General features: G+C 31.4%; 1 protein-coding gene across 1 annotated transcript in view; it reads left to right on the top strand.

Annotated features, from left to right (window-relative positions):
* LOC142328307 (cystathionine gamma-lyase-like) overlaps positions 1-17,250 on the top strand; it is a 32,406-nt gene extending 15,156 nt beyond the window's left edge. The window contains exons 2-5 of the mRNA XM_075372013.1: positions 9,337-9,472; positions 12,348-12,500; positions 13,352-13,526; positions 17,065-17,250. Of these exons, the coding sequence (XP_075228128.1) occupies positions 9,337-9,472; positions 12,348-12,500; positions 13,352-13,526; positions 17,065-17,212 (612 nt within the window). The 3' untranslated portion in view covers positions 17,213-17,250. The remainder of the gene's footprint in view (positions 1-9,336; positions 9,473-12,347; positions 12,501-13,351; positions 13,527-17,064) is intronic.
* Positions 17,251-19,760: the final 2,510 nt, after the last annotated feature.

Raw genomic sequence — 19,760 nt, 5'->3', positions numbered from 1 at the left:
CTTGAATTAGGACACACTGTTAACCAGTTATGGAGTTTTCTTGAAAAACTTGCCAAAAACGCTTAATTTTTTTTTTCAAAGCAATAAAATCTAAAAAAAAATTAATATTATTTATTACATTTGAAATTAATTTTTTTCCAAAAATTAATCCTTGTAACAAATAAATATTGTGATTTTATGTTACATGAAATGGTTGCAAAAAATTATATCCTGGCCTAATGATGAAAATTTTAAGCAATTAAACTTTATATTAAATAATATACTTTATTTAATACTATATTAATGAATTTCTTTTCTAAATAAAAAAAAGAAATATTAGATTAGCTGTTGTATTACAAAATTGTAGTATACAATTTTGTTAAATAATATTTTTTTTTTAATAATTTTTTTGAAATTAATTCTGTAGTGCATGAAAAGTAATAATCTTGTCTGAAATTTGAACCCACAACCCCTCGAATGAGAGGTAGACACTCTAACACTCCACCACAGAGAAAAGTGTATGATATATACCTGCTGTACCTAATTAAACATATAGGTAAATGCTTTTTATAGGTAAAGTTTTAGATATTTGTAGGTAATTTATAGGCATTTGTTACTGGTCTATCGGTCCAATATCTGTAATGCACACAAAGTTCCTTTGATACAAGAGGCACCAATAAGTGTTGCTTTGTTTGAAAGTAATATTACTCACTTTAAAGTAACTGCATATTATGATGAGAACAGAAAAATTATTACTTGTAGAGCTAAATACTAATTGAATTTTAGAGGGCTTTGTATCATCCTGGTATGCAGCAATAAATTCAGCTTAGAGACTAAAACAATGAAACCACTTTACTCCTCAATTTCCTTAGTAAACCATGGTGGGGATTTGTCTTAACAATTGCTACACTATTTCAGAAGTTTCTTGTAATAATTGATAGTTCCACTACACCTGTTACAGTTGTGTTAAATAATACAAATTTATTTAGTGATGAATAGAAGTATCTGTAATAGTTACAGCAGTATGACAAAAACTTATAAAAATCTTTGAACAGCAGGATGAAACATGACAAAACTTTAAAATTATTAAGGGTGAAATGACTTACTTTCAGATTAATGGAAATTTTTCTTTCAAAGTCTTTTCGGCCATTAACAATAGTGCTACCACATACTCCTTGCAGGACAGTGTCAACAATTAGTTCTAAAAAGCATATGGATTAATTTTAAATTGAATTTTGCAAAAATTAATAATTTTAAATTAAATGAGCTATATTTTAATAGTATTTAAAATATAAATACTTATTAAATTTATAAAGTATATAAATATAAATAGTATTAAAATTTGTGACTCACCAGGTTGGTCTAGTGGTGAACGTGTCTTCGCAAATCAGCTGATATGGAAGTCGAGAGTTCCAGCGTTCAAATCCTAGTAAAGCCAGCTATTTTTACACGGATTTGAATACTAGATCGTGGATACCGGTGTTCTTTGGTGGTTGGGTTTCAATTAACCACACATCTCAGGAATGGTGGAACTGAGAATGTACATGACTACACTTCATTTACACTCATATCATCCTCATTCATCCTCTGACGTATTATCTGAACAGTAGTTACCGGAGGCTAAACAGGAAAGAAAGAAGAAGTATTAAAATTTGTAAATTGTCCTGTTCATATACCATGTGAAAATTATTTTTTAAAAAAGAAGGAAATATTTCTTAAACAGGATCTTTCCTTACAGATCTAGGACAGTAAATTATTCTAATTAACCCGATGAGTAAATAGTTTTTTCTCAGTACCCACCCTTTTTTTCTTTTTCCCTTCTTCCCCATCATCGCCCCTTTGGTTGTAGATTCGACCTGGATAAATTCTTTATTCTAAAAAAAAAAGTTACTGAATCTTGAAAATATCCTTAATAACTAGTTATTCCATTGTTTTCCTTACAGCATCCTGTCCTTGGTATCTAAATAGGGTAATTTCCCATTGACTAACTCAGGAACTCCTTTTTTCTGTTCATTACTGTACAGTAATCCTAATGGATGAAGTGCCTATCAGCTAAAGCAGGTTTTATAATCAAAGAAAAAGAATCTCAGAGAAAATTTCTTTTAATAGCTAATTTTTTGTTTTTTTTAGCAAGTCAAAATAACATTTAAGAGTACTTCAGTGTTCTTTGATTTTACATAATCAATCATAGCAATTGTTACTAAACCTCTGTCTTTCAGTTTATAATAGTCAGTGCTTTACAAAATTATTTAACAATTTTAATTCATTCTATTACATTAAATATATTTTGTATCTATGATTATTATTTAATGTTAATCTCATGAAATATGTTTTAATATTCATTATTTTATAAATGATTTCCAGGTCTACCATTACTTAATTGAAAAATAAGTGTTACATTTCTGTATATTAAATCATTATTCTTGAAAATAACTCAATACTTACAAATAGCTACAAAGCATTATAACAAATTCATTGAGTTGGTAGGAGGCAAACCACAAACGTGAATTATAAGTCTCTTTCCTTATTAAATGGGTTACTGCAGTTAATTATAACTTAAGCAATCCGCAGTCAATTTATTTGAAAAAATTCAATTCCCTTTTGTCCACAAGATAAATGTGTGGTATCATCATATTTTTGTTTTTCTTTTAAAAAAGATATATTTTTTATAATAGCATAAACATAACTATATTAAAATGATAACTGTACAAACATAACCAAAAGTATTCCATGAATTTTTTTATTCATATTATATTTAATAGCATAAAGTTCAAGGTCTGTTTGACCAATTAATTTTTATGCTTTCAAATTAATGATTCCAAAAGCTGTTTCAGAACTATTTTTCTGTATTTTTTCTCGGAGATGTTTCCATTAGCATTATTGTTAATGGCACCCATCTTAAAAAGCTTACTGAATCCCTTAAGTGTGCAGTCTAATAACAGATTTTTTTCTAATTGATGTATTTAATTAATATATTTTGTTTCTGTAAAATCTATTGAAAAAATTTTGTATATTTTACATATGGATTAAACCATTCATATTGATTTGATTAAACCTCTTATGCTTCTCAGTTGGCTGTAACATTGTTAATCATATGTATAATGATAACGATAGAATTTTTAGACTTAATATACTTAGACTTAAAACTTTAACAATAGAATTTCTGTTACCCATAATTCAAAATTCAATGTTTTATTAAATTAAAAATCTTTGTGGAAATCAGACCAAATTTTTTTTTCAGGTACCTTAGTAATATACTAAGTAAGTATAACATCATAATTAAATATTTATTAAGCCTATGAATATTCCCATCTGAAATGTATATATCATCTCTTGGCATCACTAAAAGAATCAGTATGAAGTTACAAAAACTGATTGTACTCATAAATATGAGTTACGTACATTGACATTAAGTATAATAAAAATGTTAAGTTATTCATATTTATGATTATGAATACCTACTTTGCTATAAAAAATAAAAATAGTCACTTATTTTTAAAAGAATATCCAGATTTATAAAACCAGACAACAGAACTGGTTCTGTTAACAACAGAACTAGTACTGTGTTGAGTCATATCAACACAGTACTCAGGCTTTTAAGAAGTAGCCTTATTATTTCCAATAATAATAATAATACAGAGTGTTCCATATAAAACGCAACCCAACCTTATATTGGTAGGTATTGAAATAATAAAAAGGCATGTGTAAATCTAAATGTAATTTTTATTATTACCATCCATTATCTTACATTTAGAGTAAATGTTGGAAGTGGCCGCCATCTTCTTGAATACAAGATTCAATTCTTTTTACAGCGTTTCTTGCAACTTTTTTCAAAGTTTGTGGCTGGATATTTAATACAGCTTGTTCAATATTGACTTTCAATTGTTCAAGTGTTTGTGGTTTGTTGCTGTTGGCTTTTTCTTTGAGGTAACCCCATAGAAATAAATCCGCCGCAGTCAAATCTGGAGATCTTGGTGGCCACAAGCCTCGACCGATAACACGATTACCAAAGAATTCCTCAACGAAATCAGAAGTTGAACCTGCGTAGTGCGATGTCGCACCGTCATGTTGTAGCCAGCAGTGTCTGTCTTCATCTTCCAAGAGTGCAATGAACTGAAATAAAATATCCTGATATCGTTCTGCATTAATGGTGTACTCGAAAAACATAGGACCGATTATTTTCTTCCGCGATATCGCGCACCACACGCCCAACTTCTGCGGGTGTAATTGTTTTTCGTGAACGTGGGGATTTTCAGCACTCCAAATTCTACTGTTTTGGCTGTTTACGTAGCCATCCAAATGAAACCGTGCTTCATCTGTGAAAAATAACGAATCCATAACATTAATTCCCTCACGCAGAAATCGACGGAACGGTTGACAATATTGTAGCCGTTTTTCTTTGTCGGGCTCAAGAAGTTGATGAACCGTTTGAATGCGATAAGGTCGTATTTGTAATTGTTTGGTCGCCCGATGAACGGTTGATTTAGACAAATTAATTTCAGCAGACAAACGTCTGATCGATTTATATGGAGAGGCGAGTAATCGGTCTTCAGTAATCGGATTTCAGTGACTGTATCTGTATTCAAAACTGACGCTTTTGTGTTCCTTGTTATTAACAGAACCAGTCTCTCTAAATTTTGCAACTAACCTTAATACTGATATTTTGTTAGGAGCTGGTTTATCTGGGTATTTATGGCGAAACAAATCTTGAACTGCAACCACTGATTTCGTACTGAAGTACGACTCAACAATGAAAACACGTTCATCTAGCGAAAACACCATCTTGTTTCTAGCAATACACTGAACGTTATGATTGCATTGTTGTTACTATCGGTAGTGTTCTACTGCGTCGCCGCGATGTTCAGATGTTGGACGAGTCCATTTCAGTAACGAGTAGGGGACTAAGCTTGACTTTTGAAATTTCACGGATGAGGGATTGATGGGTTGCGTTTTATATGGGACACTCTGTATAATAATTACTAATCAATTTAAAAGACTTCTGTCAAGTCTGTTTAAAATAAATTAGAAGATATTCTTTTACAGTAACAATATTATTTTTTCTATGAATTTTTAAAAATACTTATTAAGATAGTTTTAACCTGAATTTTCTATATCAATGTTTAATGTATATATAAATATGTATTCAAATAATTTTCATTAATCCCTTTTGAATTGTTATTTATTTTGAAGTTATTTTATTTATTTGGTGTGTTTGTAATCTAATTAATTATTATTTTATATATTTATATTTTAAATCTTTAATCATTTACATTTTTTACTTTATAGTTTGGTATTCTGTAATGCTGATCTAATAATTTTTCTCCAATGGTAGCCCTTCATCTATTTACTGAATGATGGAGTATCTACGTTTTTATCTATGGAGTAACACCTACCCATTCCTGAAATGATCCTTATAATGTACTGATAAGGGTTATTTTTTTATTATTTATTTAATTATCAAGTATACTGAGATCTTTGTTTTTACATACTGTGCATAAAATTTTCAAGTTATGGGTTATTGTCTGTATGTATATTTCCTGATTATAAAAAGGTTATTTACAAAATTTGATTTTGTAATGTGTATAAAAAGCTTCTAACATGTTAATTTACTCATCATACACACCTGATTACTAAACTGAAAAATTCACTACAATAATGATTTTTCATAAGTGTATTTGACAGTTATATGTGATTAAGTCTTGCCAAAAATATAATTTTATTAAATATTATAATGTTATCATAAAATTTTCAGGCTTCCCTGGCATGTCCTATATCCTGTCATGAAAATTCTAAACAATATAATAATATATTACAGCATATTATCAAGTACAACCCATGTTAATGAAACATGATGTCAGAACTTTCATCACATCCTTCACCGTACTACTCCAAGAGATGTTCCAAATTCCGTGAATCAAGTGTTAAGAATACAGTTTATCACTTCTTGGGTGATAACTATATGTTCACTAATTTCAACTTGTAATAACTAAGAAACAAGCTGAGGTACAAGATGATCAAAAATTCTTATTACAGTTTTATGTTTCCAAAAGTGATACACATCACAAACCAAGGAAGTACATTTCTATGAGCGTTGCTTTAAAAGTTACTTTTCATTACTACATTCTCTAAAGAATGGACTTAGAGGGTAACAAAAATATTGCTTAATAGGCATTTTGATTTTGGCTATTTTAATAAGTTCATTTGGCTTTGTATTATATTTAAAGGAAACTGTAGATAAAGCTCATTTTTATTAACAAACTTGCTTTACATCAGATATTCAACAGCTAGTTCTCCCACATGGTCAGAAAATGCGGCTCTCGCCAGATTGACTCGCTGCTTGTGAGTGGCCAATTTTCCCCATGACCTCTAAGTTGCAGGGTGGCCCAGTCTCTGGCCCCCCTAGAGCAGGACAGTCAAACATCAGGTGTTCATTTGACTGGACCTCCTTGCAGATGCACAGCTCATCAGTTGCCAGGCGGAACCAAAACAGATATTGGTAGCGTGGTTGGTGAGCACCTGAGCACCCGTTGCCCTTAAAAATGAGCTCAAGGCATACCATCCACCCAGATCCTCTATAAACTTATAAAAGCATCTTCCCTTAATTGTGGTGTCCCATTCCAGCTGCCATGCTTCAATCGCGAGCCTCTGCAGCCTCTTCTGCAGGCGGGAGATGGGCAACTGAACGAAATTTAGATCCGGTGCATTGTGATCGCTTCGGTACTGGCCCAGCTCGAAACCGCATCCCAAACACCTCGGCCTCCTGGCCTCTTCGCAATCTCCACATGTCTGCCCGAACTTTCACCACTAAATCGATTGGGAGAGCCTTTCCCAATACGGTGGTAGCCACGTAGGAGGTTGTTTTAAAAATACCAGTGCATACAATTAAAGCTCTGCGCTGGGCACTCCTTAAATTTTTAATTCATATTGAACTTGTGCTCAAACGGGCGCCGCGTAAGAGTTCGTGCTTTTGAAGATACTTTTGTGCACCATGTACATTTGACGGCCCAACAACCCGTAGTCTTTCCGAGCAATCCCCCTAAGTTTGTGCATCACTGAAACGGCGTCCGCCGCTACTTGCCTAATGTGGCTGCTAAACAGCAACTTTTCATCAAATTAAACACCTAGGTACTTATGAACTCTAAATCGGCTGATTACACAGCCTTTATATTTAATGTGGGGGTTACGATTGTACAATAATTTGTCTGCACCCTTGAGAAGGATAAACTTCGTATTGGGCACAGAAATCTTTATATTTTGAATGTCCATCCAGCCCTCTGCGGTTTACAAGGCCGCCTGCGCCCGGTCTTCTAGTTGCGGTCGTGAATTACTACGAACTAAAAGGAGTCAGTTATCGGCGATAGCCTGGGTCGTGACCCCTTCCGGAAATGTCAATCCCAAAAATCCGTCGAATACCAGGTTCCACAGCAGAGGACCGAGAACGGAACCCTGCGGGTTTCCCTTGGTAACGGATTTTTCCTCGACTAGTTGCGCATCCTTAAATAGAGCCGTACGGTTAGACAAATTGTCACATACCACGGCCTAGGCCTGAGTAGGGGATACAAAATTTTGACCAAGATTTTGAGTCATTATATTTTATGTATCAATTTGAAAGTGATTACGGCAATAATCATGTCTACAAGTAAGTGAAAATATATATATATATATATATATATATATATATATATATATATATATGTGTGTGTGTGTGTGTTTTAAACTTTTGAACTGACAGTGATTTTGGGGTCTGGGGGATGTGAAACGTGAAGATATATAAAAATTTTCTGGAAGTCAAATCATGGTACACATGATTTCTTATGAAATCTACATAAAAAGAGTACCAAGAGTATAAAACATTTTCACACTTGGAATTGACATCCATAGAGGAAAAAAGTATCTTAGAATGTGTTACTTTTTCCTCTCTCAACATTTAACAGTGACTGAGATCTACAGTGATATCTTTAAACAAACTTAATTTTGTTAATCTATATAAATAGATATATAATGACTGTGTCTTTATGAATGAATTATCAATGCATATTAGAGGAATAATTGATTATCTGAAATATTTGTATTATGCAATTATTTATTGTTTTTGACCTATGTAAATTTTACTGGAATTTTATAATGGCTTATAAATAACTGCATCACCTTGCAGCTTCAGGTTTGAAAAACTTAAAGAAAGCAATTATGACTTACATTTTTTGTCTTACATGCTTTTTGTGTCAGTCAAATAAATGACAATGCTAATTCAATTGAAATGCTAATTAATCCCTTTAAATCATAAATTAATATACTGTGTTCACTGTCTCTATCGAAAGAGGAATTTAAATTTACAGAATTTTTAAACAGACTTTTTTTTGTATACTGTTATGAGGGGCGTTAAGAAAGTTCTCCGCCTGAAAAAGATAACACAAGGTTTTTTAGAAATTAAAAAATTTTTCAACATAGTCACCTTGCAATTTGATTCATTTAGACCAGTGACTTTGCAACATTTTAAACTCTTGATTTAATACCTTAGGATTTGTCCAAATCTGCAAAATGGGTGGATGTCTCAGCTTTGATCTCATCATTTGAAGTGAATCTTTATCCAGTGAGCTACTTCTTCAAGTATGGAAAGAAGCCAATTACAGTATACATGGAAGCACTTTGAAGAATAGGTCATGTAGTTTTGTAGCAACAAACTGAAACATGTGTGCAAACTCATTATCATGGTCAAAGAGTACTTTCTTTTTAGCCACATGAGGATGTTTAGCCTGAAAAGCATCCTTCAATTGGACCAGTAGTGAAGTGTAAAACCTCCCAGTGATATTCCTGCCTTTTTCCAGTAGTCTATATGCACTACACCCCAAGAATAAAAAAAACCCATAGAAATGAACTTCTCTGCAGATAAAACTGTTTTCACTTTCTTTGGCATACCTTCATCTGCTCCCACCCACTGATTGGTCTCAGTTTATAATAGTGAATCCCTGTTTCATCTATTGTTATAAAATGTCTAAGAAACTCAATGTTATCATGTTTAAATAAGTCTAAATACATTTGAGAAATATTTGCATTTGACAAATGCATCTTTGGTTGACTATTAACAAATGTGGCACTCATCAAGCAGAAAGGTTTTCATACCCAAAACACTGTATAATAAATAATGGAGATGTTTATTCATCAGGGTTAAACCTTTATAACAAAGTACTTGTTAACAGCATGCCATTTTAAGTATCATTATTGATAAAAATCATAATCATTTGATCTTGTGCCATCTCTGTGACAGACCAAGAACTTTCTGAACAAGCTTCATATTTTATAATAAAAAAATATGGTTTAAATCATTTTATTTTATGTGTGTTTTTTAATTATTTTTAGAGACCTCTTGAGCTTGGTGCTGATATTGCTATGTATTCTGCCACCAAATACTTGAATGGCCATGCTGATGTAATTATGGGTGCATTGACATTGAATGACGATGAATTGTTTAATCGTTTAAAATACAATCAAAACAGTAAGTATATTTTTTTTAATCATAGCCATTTTGATATCAAAGTTTTCTAATAATGGTAACTGTGAGGTGTACAGCAAAAAGTAAGGAATTGTTGCTAATTAAAAGTGATTAATTTACTAAATAAGATGTTTTATGTACTATAGTTTCTGCTGGTTTAACAGATAGTTTGCAGCCATAAAATTTTGCCATTTGTTGTGGTTTGCTTTCCACTTATAAATAATGATGTTTATAGTAAATGGTTTTGTCAGTTGTGAAATCCAGTATGTTCATTTTTTTCAGCACAAAGGGTTGGCAAAATTCACAATAAATATTTTGCAGTTTATGAGCCTGTATAGCAGTAAAAAGTGATGTACTGTAAAAGACAGATTGTGGCTACCGAAAGTTTAATAAAATCTGTACAGATATTTATAATAAAAGAAGTAGGAGTGTTCAATTGGATGATCTTGAATAAATTCCATATAACGGAATAGTTGACAAGTTTACCAAGACATACAGTGATCAGCACCAGCCAATGGTTTTCTGGCTCTGTGTGTAGAGAAGATAATTGCTCAAGTCAGTTGCCAGTATTTGAAGCGATCTGTGATTCCATTGTTGCACAGTCTGTCAGACATAGTGCGTTTTAATTATTTTTTTATACTATATTTACATAATATCTTTTATTACTTATCTTTATTACTTATCTATAATATCTTTTTTAACTAAACTGAAGTGTATTTCTGGTTAATTTAATTAAATCACAAGAAGAATGGAAAAAATTCACGTGAAACAATTACTTAATAAAGATTTTTTTGATAAATGTGAGTAATTTGTGAAAAGTAGCAGTTAATATTGAATTAAATTCTTCATATTTTCTTATTTCAGAGTAAATTATACAAATGAACTTTCCATGGTTTATCTCCTCAATCAGGGTATACATGATCCTTGTTGTTTTACCCTTCCAGCAATAATACAGTAATGATAAATGAAGTATTTGCCTACATATTTATCACATATTTTTATTTTTTTTTTCTATATTTTACCTTTTTCTTCCACGATAGACTGGCATTGTAACCTGATACATCAAAAGTAATTATAAATGATAATCTTTATTGCTATTAAAGAGCGACTCTATGAACACTTCAAATATATAAGTATGTGTCATTACTATTAATAATCGAATCAATAAACAATTCAGTTAAAACAGCCATATGTGCGTCAGTCAATATGCTTAAATGCATTTATAATAGTACACAGGGTACTGTTTTATTTTATATATTTATTTTTTATTATATATCTTACATAACCAGATTTTTTACAACAATTACGTGATAATTTCAAGTAAAATTATATATTTTCCAGGTTAATTTATCATTTAAGAACTCAAAAATTATAATTAATTATAGTAAAATGGAATCACATTTATTCATTCTTACAATTTCATTAAATTCTACCTATATCTCTCTCTCAGAATCTCTCAAACTAGAATCCAGAAAGTGAAGATTTATCAGTTATATACTTCCAGAACAATAATAAAATCTTTAAATATAAATTACCATACTTTTATTCCATCCATGCTTTTCTAGGTAATATAGTAGTATATATTGTATATTTATTTATTTATAAATAAAAATAAAATGGCAAACTGTAATTATTATTTCCAATTATAAAGATATCACTACAAAATGTAGTAAAAGCTTTTTTCTCCTTGACTCAAGAAGATTATCAAAGAAATTTTGTATATTCCAAGAACTATTGCAATATTATGTGTTACAAAAATAAATTTGTATGTTCGGTTTCATTAGCAATAATATTTTCTAATAAGAATTACTTATTATAGTTTATAAAGTTTAAATTCTGAGATGAGCAGTAGTTATACCTGGGGTAAATGAAGTTCTGTTGGTATACCGTTAATTGCAGTGAAGGGGAGGACAGCTTAGTTTAGACATCTAAATGTAATTATTAACAATAAATGGATCAGTGCTGTTAAAGAATGAGTCAATAAATGCTTCAATCAAAATAGCTGTCTGGGAAATGAATATGCCTCTTATACTCTGACTGATCAGAAACTTCTCAAAATCTGCCAAAAATAAAGACGACAAGAAAGCACTTGTAGTAGACTTATCTTGTAGTAGTCCCCTGCCAAGTTCTACACATCTAGCACTTAATTTTTTAAACTACACATTTATGTGTACCATCTTTTGTTTGATTTTTTCCTTGTTTTTTCTTTCCTCATTATTTTAAAATACCGAGCTATCCTAATATTATTCTCAGTATATTGTCAATCATACTTACTGTATTTATAAGAGCTCTTACTTTTACATTGCTCACATGATCTCTTTTTGTCTTGCTCTAACTTGATTTTCTAATAAATTTCATCTCGACAATCAGCAGATCATTTTCCTCCTAAGTTACCTAAGCCTGCCAGAATCCATGTGAGGTATATGTTTGCTTTGTTTATTTTTCTTTACTCCTGTTAATCCTCTAGTAACCTGATAAAAATCTCTTGCTCTCTTATATTCTTATTTTCTGCTAGCTCATTACCCAAACATGCTAAATTATATATCTTCTCTGATTCCATGACAGGATGTAATTGGATTTCCTCCATCCACATCTAATACATTCATGCATATACAATATTTTCTCCTTCCATTATACTGAAATTTCTTTTTCTATTAAAAGCTAAATAATTCTAAAACTATGTTTATAGAATTTAGGGGCAATTAAAGATTATTTAATATTAATGTAAATAATAAAAATGAACATTAGTTGCAATATTCAAATAGGTGGTTTTTCTTTATACTTAAAAATTATTTAATGAATTGATAATAGATTTTTATTATTATTGTAATGTAGATTATGGCTAATATTATTTACAAACATTAATTTTCTGTTTTAGGTACAGGAATAATTCCATCTCCCATCGACTGTTTCCTTGTTAATCGTAGTATCAAAACTTTGCACTTAAGAATGGATGAGCATATGAGAAACGGTCTTGCAGTCGCTAAATATTTAGAAGCGCATCAGGATATTGAAAAAGTTCTACATCCAGGTATGTAGTAACATGTTTAAATCTATCATATACTTTGATGGAACAATAAGTAACTTTGTTGAATGATTTCGGTTTTTAATAGGAGGCACTTGGATTTTTATGTTAAAACAAAGGTCTTTTTCAGATAAAAAGTGATTAAGAACTACAAATATATTGAATGTCATTATGATTTTATTTGGTAGTTATTCAACTAACATTATTCTGATGGACAAGGTTCCAGATGAAAACATTTTATCCATATAAAATTTTTTTCTGTAAAATTCCTGAACTTTTTAATCAAAAATATGTTTCAATTAATTTAGGGTAAGGTAAGCAGAAAATTAGATTATGTAGAAAGAAGGATATTATGAAATGACTGTTGTCTCATGTTTTCCAAAAAAAGAAAAAACTGACTAATTAATAGTAATTTGTATGCTAGTTAATAGTGATTTGTGTGTGATTATTCTGCCCTCTGAAAGAAATACATTGTGAAGAATGCCCTCAGTCAAATAAAACTATCAGCATGATTTTAATGTTTGTTATCATTTGTCTTACTTTTTTCAGTTATGGGGACCCTTATAATGATAGAGATTTTGTTTCAACATTATACCCATAGATCTGTGTTTCATCTTCAGTAATGATATTTATACAGTTTTCATCTTCATTAGCTCGATTCAGAAGCTACTTTCTTTAGATCTGATACATTGGGTACATTGTCTCATTTGATTTTACAAAAATGATTTGATTGTGTTTACATTATCTACTCTGAATTAACTAAATTTCATTGTATAGTCCATTAGGAAATTGACAAAGGAGCTGTAGCCTTCTTTATTAAATTTTTAAAATTGGTATCATGTTTAAATAATTTTCAGGTCTACCTTCACATCCACACCATAAATTAGCATTACGTCAGTGGTCTGGATACAGCAGCATGGTTTCATTTTACCATAAATATGGTTTAAATGAGAGTAAGAAATTCTTGCAATCGCTCAACATTTTCTCTCTTGCTGAAAGTCTTGGGTGTCATAAAAGTTTGGCAGAAATTCCGTAAGTATTTGTCTCACTAATTAATGATTAATTGATTTAATTTACAGGTGATGTAGTCTTCTCTGAATTACATAACATTATTTAATTAATTTGTTAAGATAGTTGTTTAAATTTTAACACTATTAAATATGAACATTTTGAATTTTCTTTTATTAAAATAAAAGGTTGTTTATTAACAACATACAAAATTAATATGTAAAAATGAGTTTTTTTATGATTACACAAAGTCAGGTGTTAGATTTTATAGTGCATATTGTTCCATAACTTTGTTTTTCTTTTATGTGTTAGATAACATCAATTCTTGGTATCAAATTATTATCAGAAGGGCAATATTCGCCTTAGGAAGCAGTAAAATTGTAATTTAATATAATAGTAAAATCATCCTCCTCTATGAATCATGAGACCTTGACGTTGGTGAGGGGGCTTGAGTGCTCAGGGATACAGAGTAGCTGGACCGAAGGTGCAACCATATCGGAGAGATATCTGTTGAGAGCCAGACTAAGGAATGATTCCTGAAAGAGGGCAGCAGCTCTTTCAGTAGTTGTTAGGGGCGTGAGTCAGAATGACTTAAACGGCCATATCAACATCACTCAGTCCTCTGAGTACTGCGCAGCTGAAAGCAATGGAAAACTACAGCTGCTTTTTTCCCAAGAAAATCTCAGCATTTTCATACAGCAATGATGGAGGCGCCTTCCTTGGTAAAATATTCCGGAGGTAAACTAGTCCCCCGTTCGGATCTCCTGGTGGGGACTACTAAGGAAGGGGTCACCAGAAAATTAAAAAATAACATTCTACGAGTCGGAGCGTGGAATGTTAGAAGTTTAAAAATGTTGGTAGGCTAGAAAATTTAAAAAGGGAAATGGATAGGATAAATGTGGATGTAGTAGGAATTAGTGAGGTTCGGTGGGAAGAGGAAGGCGACTTTTGGTCAGGTGATTTTAGAATAATTAACTCAGCTCCAAATAATGGGCAGGAGTAGGTTTCATAATGAACAAGAAGATAGGGAAGAGAGTAGTGTATTTCAAAACGCATAGCGATAGAATCAATGTAATAAGGATAAAATCAAAACCTAAACCGACAACGATTGTTAACGTCTATATGCCTACAAGCGTCCATGATGATGATGAGGTAGAGTGTATATACGAAGAGACTGATGAACAATTAAACACGTAAAAGAAGATGAAAATTTAATAATAGTTGGAGGTTGGAGATTGGAATGCAAGCATTGGAAAAGGCAAGGAACGAAATATAGTGGGTGAATACGGGCTGGTCAAAAGGAATGAAAGAGGGGACCGACTTGTAGAGTTTTGCACGAAGTATAATTTAGTAATTGCCAACACCCAATTTAAAAATCATAATAGAAGAATATACACTTGGAAAAAGCCAGGCGATACTGCCAGGTATCAGATAGATTATATCATGGTTAAGCAAAGATTTAGAAATCAACTCGTTGACTGAAAAACTTACCCTGGAGCAGAAACTGATAGCGACCATAATTTGGTGATAATGAAATGTAGATTGGGGTTTAAAAACCTGAAGAAAAGGTGTCAGATGAATTGGTGGAATTTAGAGAAGCTTGAGGAAGAGGAGGTAAAGAAGATTTTTGAGGAGGACATCGCAAGAGGTCTGAGTAAAAAAGATAAGGTAGAAAATGTAGAAGAAGAATGGGAGAATGTTAAAAAGGAAATTCTTAAATCAGCAGAAGCAAACTTAGGCGGAATAAAGAGAACTGGTAGAAAACCTTGGGTTTCAAACGATATATTGCAGCTGATGGATGAACGTAGAAAATATAAGAATGTTAGTGATGAAGAAAGTAAAAGGAACTATCGGCAATTAAGAAATGCTATAAACAGGAAGTGCAAACTGGCGAAAGAAGAGTGGATTAAAGAAAAGTGTTCAGAAGTGGAAAGAGAAATGAACATTGGTAAAATAGACGGAGCATACAGGAAAGTTAAGGAAAATTTTGGGGTACATAAATTAAAATTAATAATGTGTTAAACAAAGATGGTACACCAATATATTATACGAAAGGTAAAGTCGATAGATGGGTGGAATATATTGAAGAGTTATATGGAGGAAATGAATTAGAAAATGGTGTTATAGAGGAAGAAGAGGAAGTTGAGGAGGATGAAATGGGAGAAACAATACTGAGATCTGAATTTAAGAGAGCATTAAAAGATTTAAATGGCAGAAAGGCTCCTGGAATAGACGGAATACCTGTAGAATTACTGCGTAGTGCAGGTGAGGAAGCGATTGATAGATTATACAAACTGGTGTGTAATATTTATGAAAAAGGGGAATTTTCGTCAGAATTCAAAAAAAGTGTTATAGTCATGTTACCAAAGAAAGCAGGGGCAGATAAATGTGAAGAACACAGAACAATTAGTTTAACTAGTCATGCATCAAAAATCTTAACTAGAATTCTATACAGAAGAATTGAGAGGAGAATGGAAGAAATGTTAGGAGAAGACCAATTTGGTTTCAGGAAAAGTATAGGGACAAGGGAAGCAATTTTAGGCCTCAGATTAATAGTAGAAGGAAGATTAAAGAAAAACAAACCAACATACTTGGCATTTATAGACCTAGAAAAGGCATTCGATAACGTAGATTGGAATAAAATGTTCAGCATTTTAAAAAAATTAGAGTTCAAATACAGAGATAGAAGAACAATTGGTAACATGTACAGGAACCAAACAGCAACAGTAATAATTGAAGAACATAAGAAAGAAGCCCTAATAAGAAAGGGAGTCCGACAAGGATGTTCCCTATCTCCGTTACCTTTTAATCTTTACAGGGCTACAGCAATATGTTTTTCTTTGTGTGTGTGTGTGTGTGCACACACACGCGTGTCAGTTAACAACTTTGCCACCTATTTTTTCAGTCAAAACTTCATAAATCAAAGATGGTGAATCATCAAAGATAGGTGTGATGCACTAGTTTTTACAATTTTTTTAATCAAATCATCCACTATCACCAAAAACCGACCACTACATTCTTTATCATGAATGTTTGATTGCCCTTCTTGAAATGAACATCATTGTCTTGCATTAAAATCAGTCATAATATTTGGCACATTAACATTACAAATATGCCTGTGAATTGCAGCTGCAGAATTATTTTTGCCATTAAAAATCAGATTACTCCTTGTACTTCATACTCAGCGGGATCACAAATTGTAGCAATTATAAATTGGTAAATATAAACAACTAACAACAAAATTACTAAATTGCTGTTTAATATTGTTGCTAACAGCTAACTATTGATTGAACTGAGCTGTGCAATCTGTTTATGTAGCATATGCAGACAGTGAATTCTAAATGGACCTTATTCTAAAAACACACCTCATAATATGTCTCCCACAATAGAATTTAGATATGTTGCAAAAATAGAATTGTGATTTTATTTTATTCAGTATGAGGAAGGATATTATATAAACATATTTTAATTATAAATACATATGTCTTATGTTGATTCAGATTATATTTTTAGCTTATATGTATTTTATATGTATATTTTTAGATTTAATTATATTTTTCAGCATACTTATGACTCATGCATCAGTTCCTGCCAATGAAAGATCTGAACTTGGAATCATGGAAAATCTTATTCGTTTATCTATTGGTCTAGAATCAATACCTGATCTCCTTGAAGATTTGGGTCAAGCTCTAAAAGCTATGAAAATTTAACTTCCTACATTAATTAAATAAAGAATAAAATTAAGTATCGAAGGGGGAAAATAATTAAATAAATAAAAAAAAAAAGAATTATTTATAACTTGTTAACTTAATAAAAATATTATTTTGATATTCTAAGTTTTACTTTCTTCATTTATTTATCCTGTTTGTTCTGCATAATAATACATGAAATGTTAGGGTTATTAATGTTGGTTTGATGAAATGTTAAGATCCAGACTTTTATTTAAATATTTTTTTTTATATCCAAATTTTCGGAGGTATGTATAGTTCAGTTTACAATATCCACCCTTCACACCCATTCAACAGATTTTATAAGCATTTTTTCTTGGAGAATATTACACTTCCCACTTTTTTCACTCTGGCAATTTTCATTGCCAATTGTAATATTTTTCATGATAATTATCCTACTTTTAATCCCTTCTTTTTCAAATACAAGATGGAATATTCTCTGTTTAAAAAAAAAATTAACATTAAAAAACTAACATTAAAAAATAAAATTTTAAAATAAAATTATCTGAGAAATATATACTTTTATAAGTTGTTAACATTAATAGCTGAATAACAAGTTATGTGTGTTATATTTGAATAATTTTAAAAGTTCACATAAGTTAGTGGAATATAGTTCATGAATATCAAATTCTAGAAAATTCCTTTTTTTATTTTCTAATGAATATTAGGACAATTTTTCTTTATGATTTTTGTTATAGAAATGCACTAACTACATATCATGAATATGAATAAATTTCCTAATGCACGAAAAAGATTAATGTTGAGAATTTTGCATTGTTACTGAAGTTGCAGAAAATAATTGTGATACAATAGAGAGGAATTTTACAGATGCATCCAAGAAATTATAGACTTATTGAAGCACTGGGTAGACAGTTGAGACAGCATATTAACAGTTTGTATCATTTATAATTTATTTTTATATCATTCATTGACATATATCATAACATATATATTTTATTTTTTAACTCATCGAAAGGAGTCATTGTTTGCTGTGACTTTCTTAATTACACGGAATAGGAAATAGTAGAGGAGATGTCAAGTCAAAGAGTGATTCATTGCTGCAGGTTAACCATTAGGAGAAATGGTGAAATTCTTCCTTCAGTGACACATGTGTTGACCTTCATTCAATAGACCTAATTTGCCTGAAAGAGTACGTGTTGGAATTCATTGTCTAGATGTGCATGCATTTATCCTGCAACCTGTATGATGTTTTAAATACCAAAATTTTGGACTCGCTGCAGTCAAATGTGTAAGGCAAGAAATCTGTATGTGTGTGTGTGTGTGTGTGTGTGGAGTTGATACTCATGAAGGCAATCTGTGTAAAGATCCTCTAGTTTACATTAACTGCAAAGGACATCATAACTATTGTTCAAGAAACTGCCCTGTATACAAATTGGAGACAGCAATTCAGGAAGTCAAGACACTGCAGAAAATAAACTACCCTAAAGTGAGGAAAATTCTTAATAGTAGAACACCTTGACCAACAACATATGCTGAAGCAGCTGCTGCCCCTTCATCATCCAAAGTTAATGTGAAGCAGCTGCTTTCCATGCTTGCACCAAGTCTTGTGACTATGATAGAAAGAATCATCGAAACAAAGATTGAATCTAGTCAGTGAAAGGAGATGATTAAACTCATGGAAACTCATATGCAGATGGACGCTGGGATCGAACTCTCACAACAAAACTAAACAGAAAAACCTACGATCATGGAACCACCAATTGATGTTTTCCATAAGGATAAAGGAACATTTGAAAAAAACCAAAATCATCACTCCTTTGACCAGTCATAGGGCAAGGGAGGATGTGGCAAGGGCGCAGAAAAAGTGTGAAAATAGTTCGATGGAGGTGCAAGTAACAATGGAGAAAGTACCAGACCTAGACACTATAGAACACACATTTATAGAACCTCTAAAAGCCTAGAGGACATTAAAGGAAAGTACGAGTGCTTCAGCTGGCCCAAGTATAACACTAAAGATTGAATCGTGTTTGGATTCAGTAACATCCATGCTGACCGCTCCTTCTAAATTGTCATCACCAGATGTCAGCCGCAGAGCATTGTTGGTATCTGAAAGGGAGGAAGATGCCATGTCTAAGGCCTCAGAAACATTCTCATCTGAACTAGAAGCTGTAAGGAGGATGGGAAAAACTCAAGAAGAATGGCTGAAAGGAAAGCCTAGGACGTAAACCCAACAATATAATTAGTCAGTATGTTCAAGAATCAAGTTTTTTTGTGATCGTTTTTCTTTATTTGATTTCATGTATAATCAGGATTTAAGAGTTTCGTGCGAAATGCCACAATTTAAGTTTACTTTTTATTTAAAAATTTTTTTTTTTTGATGTAGAAGGGCGGCCATAGCAGCTAATGCCCCTAAAACTTAAAAAAAAAAAAAAAATAACTTTTATTAATAAATTATTAAAAATATATTAAATGTATAATAATATAAATATTAAAATTTAATATTAATATAAATTAATAATAAAAAATAAATAATAAAAATAAATAAATAATTAAAAAAATAAACATCATA

The sequence above is a fragment of the Lycorma delicatula genome, chromosome 7 (genome assembly GCF_047948215.1).
Source record: "Lycorma delicatula isolate Av1 chromosome 7, ASM4794821v1, whole genome shotgun sequence".
NCBI lineage: Eukaryota > Metazoa > Arthropoda > Insecta > Hemiptera > Fulgoridae > Lycorma > Lycorma delicatula.
This window is presented reverse-complemented; position numbering and strand designations above follow the sequence as displayed.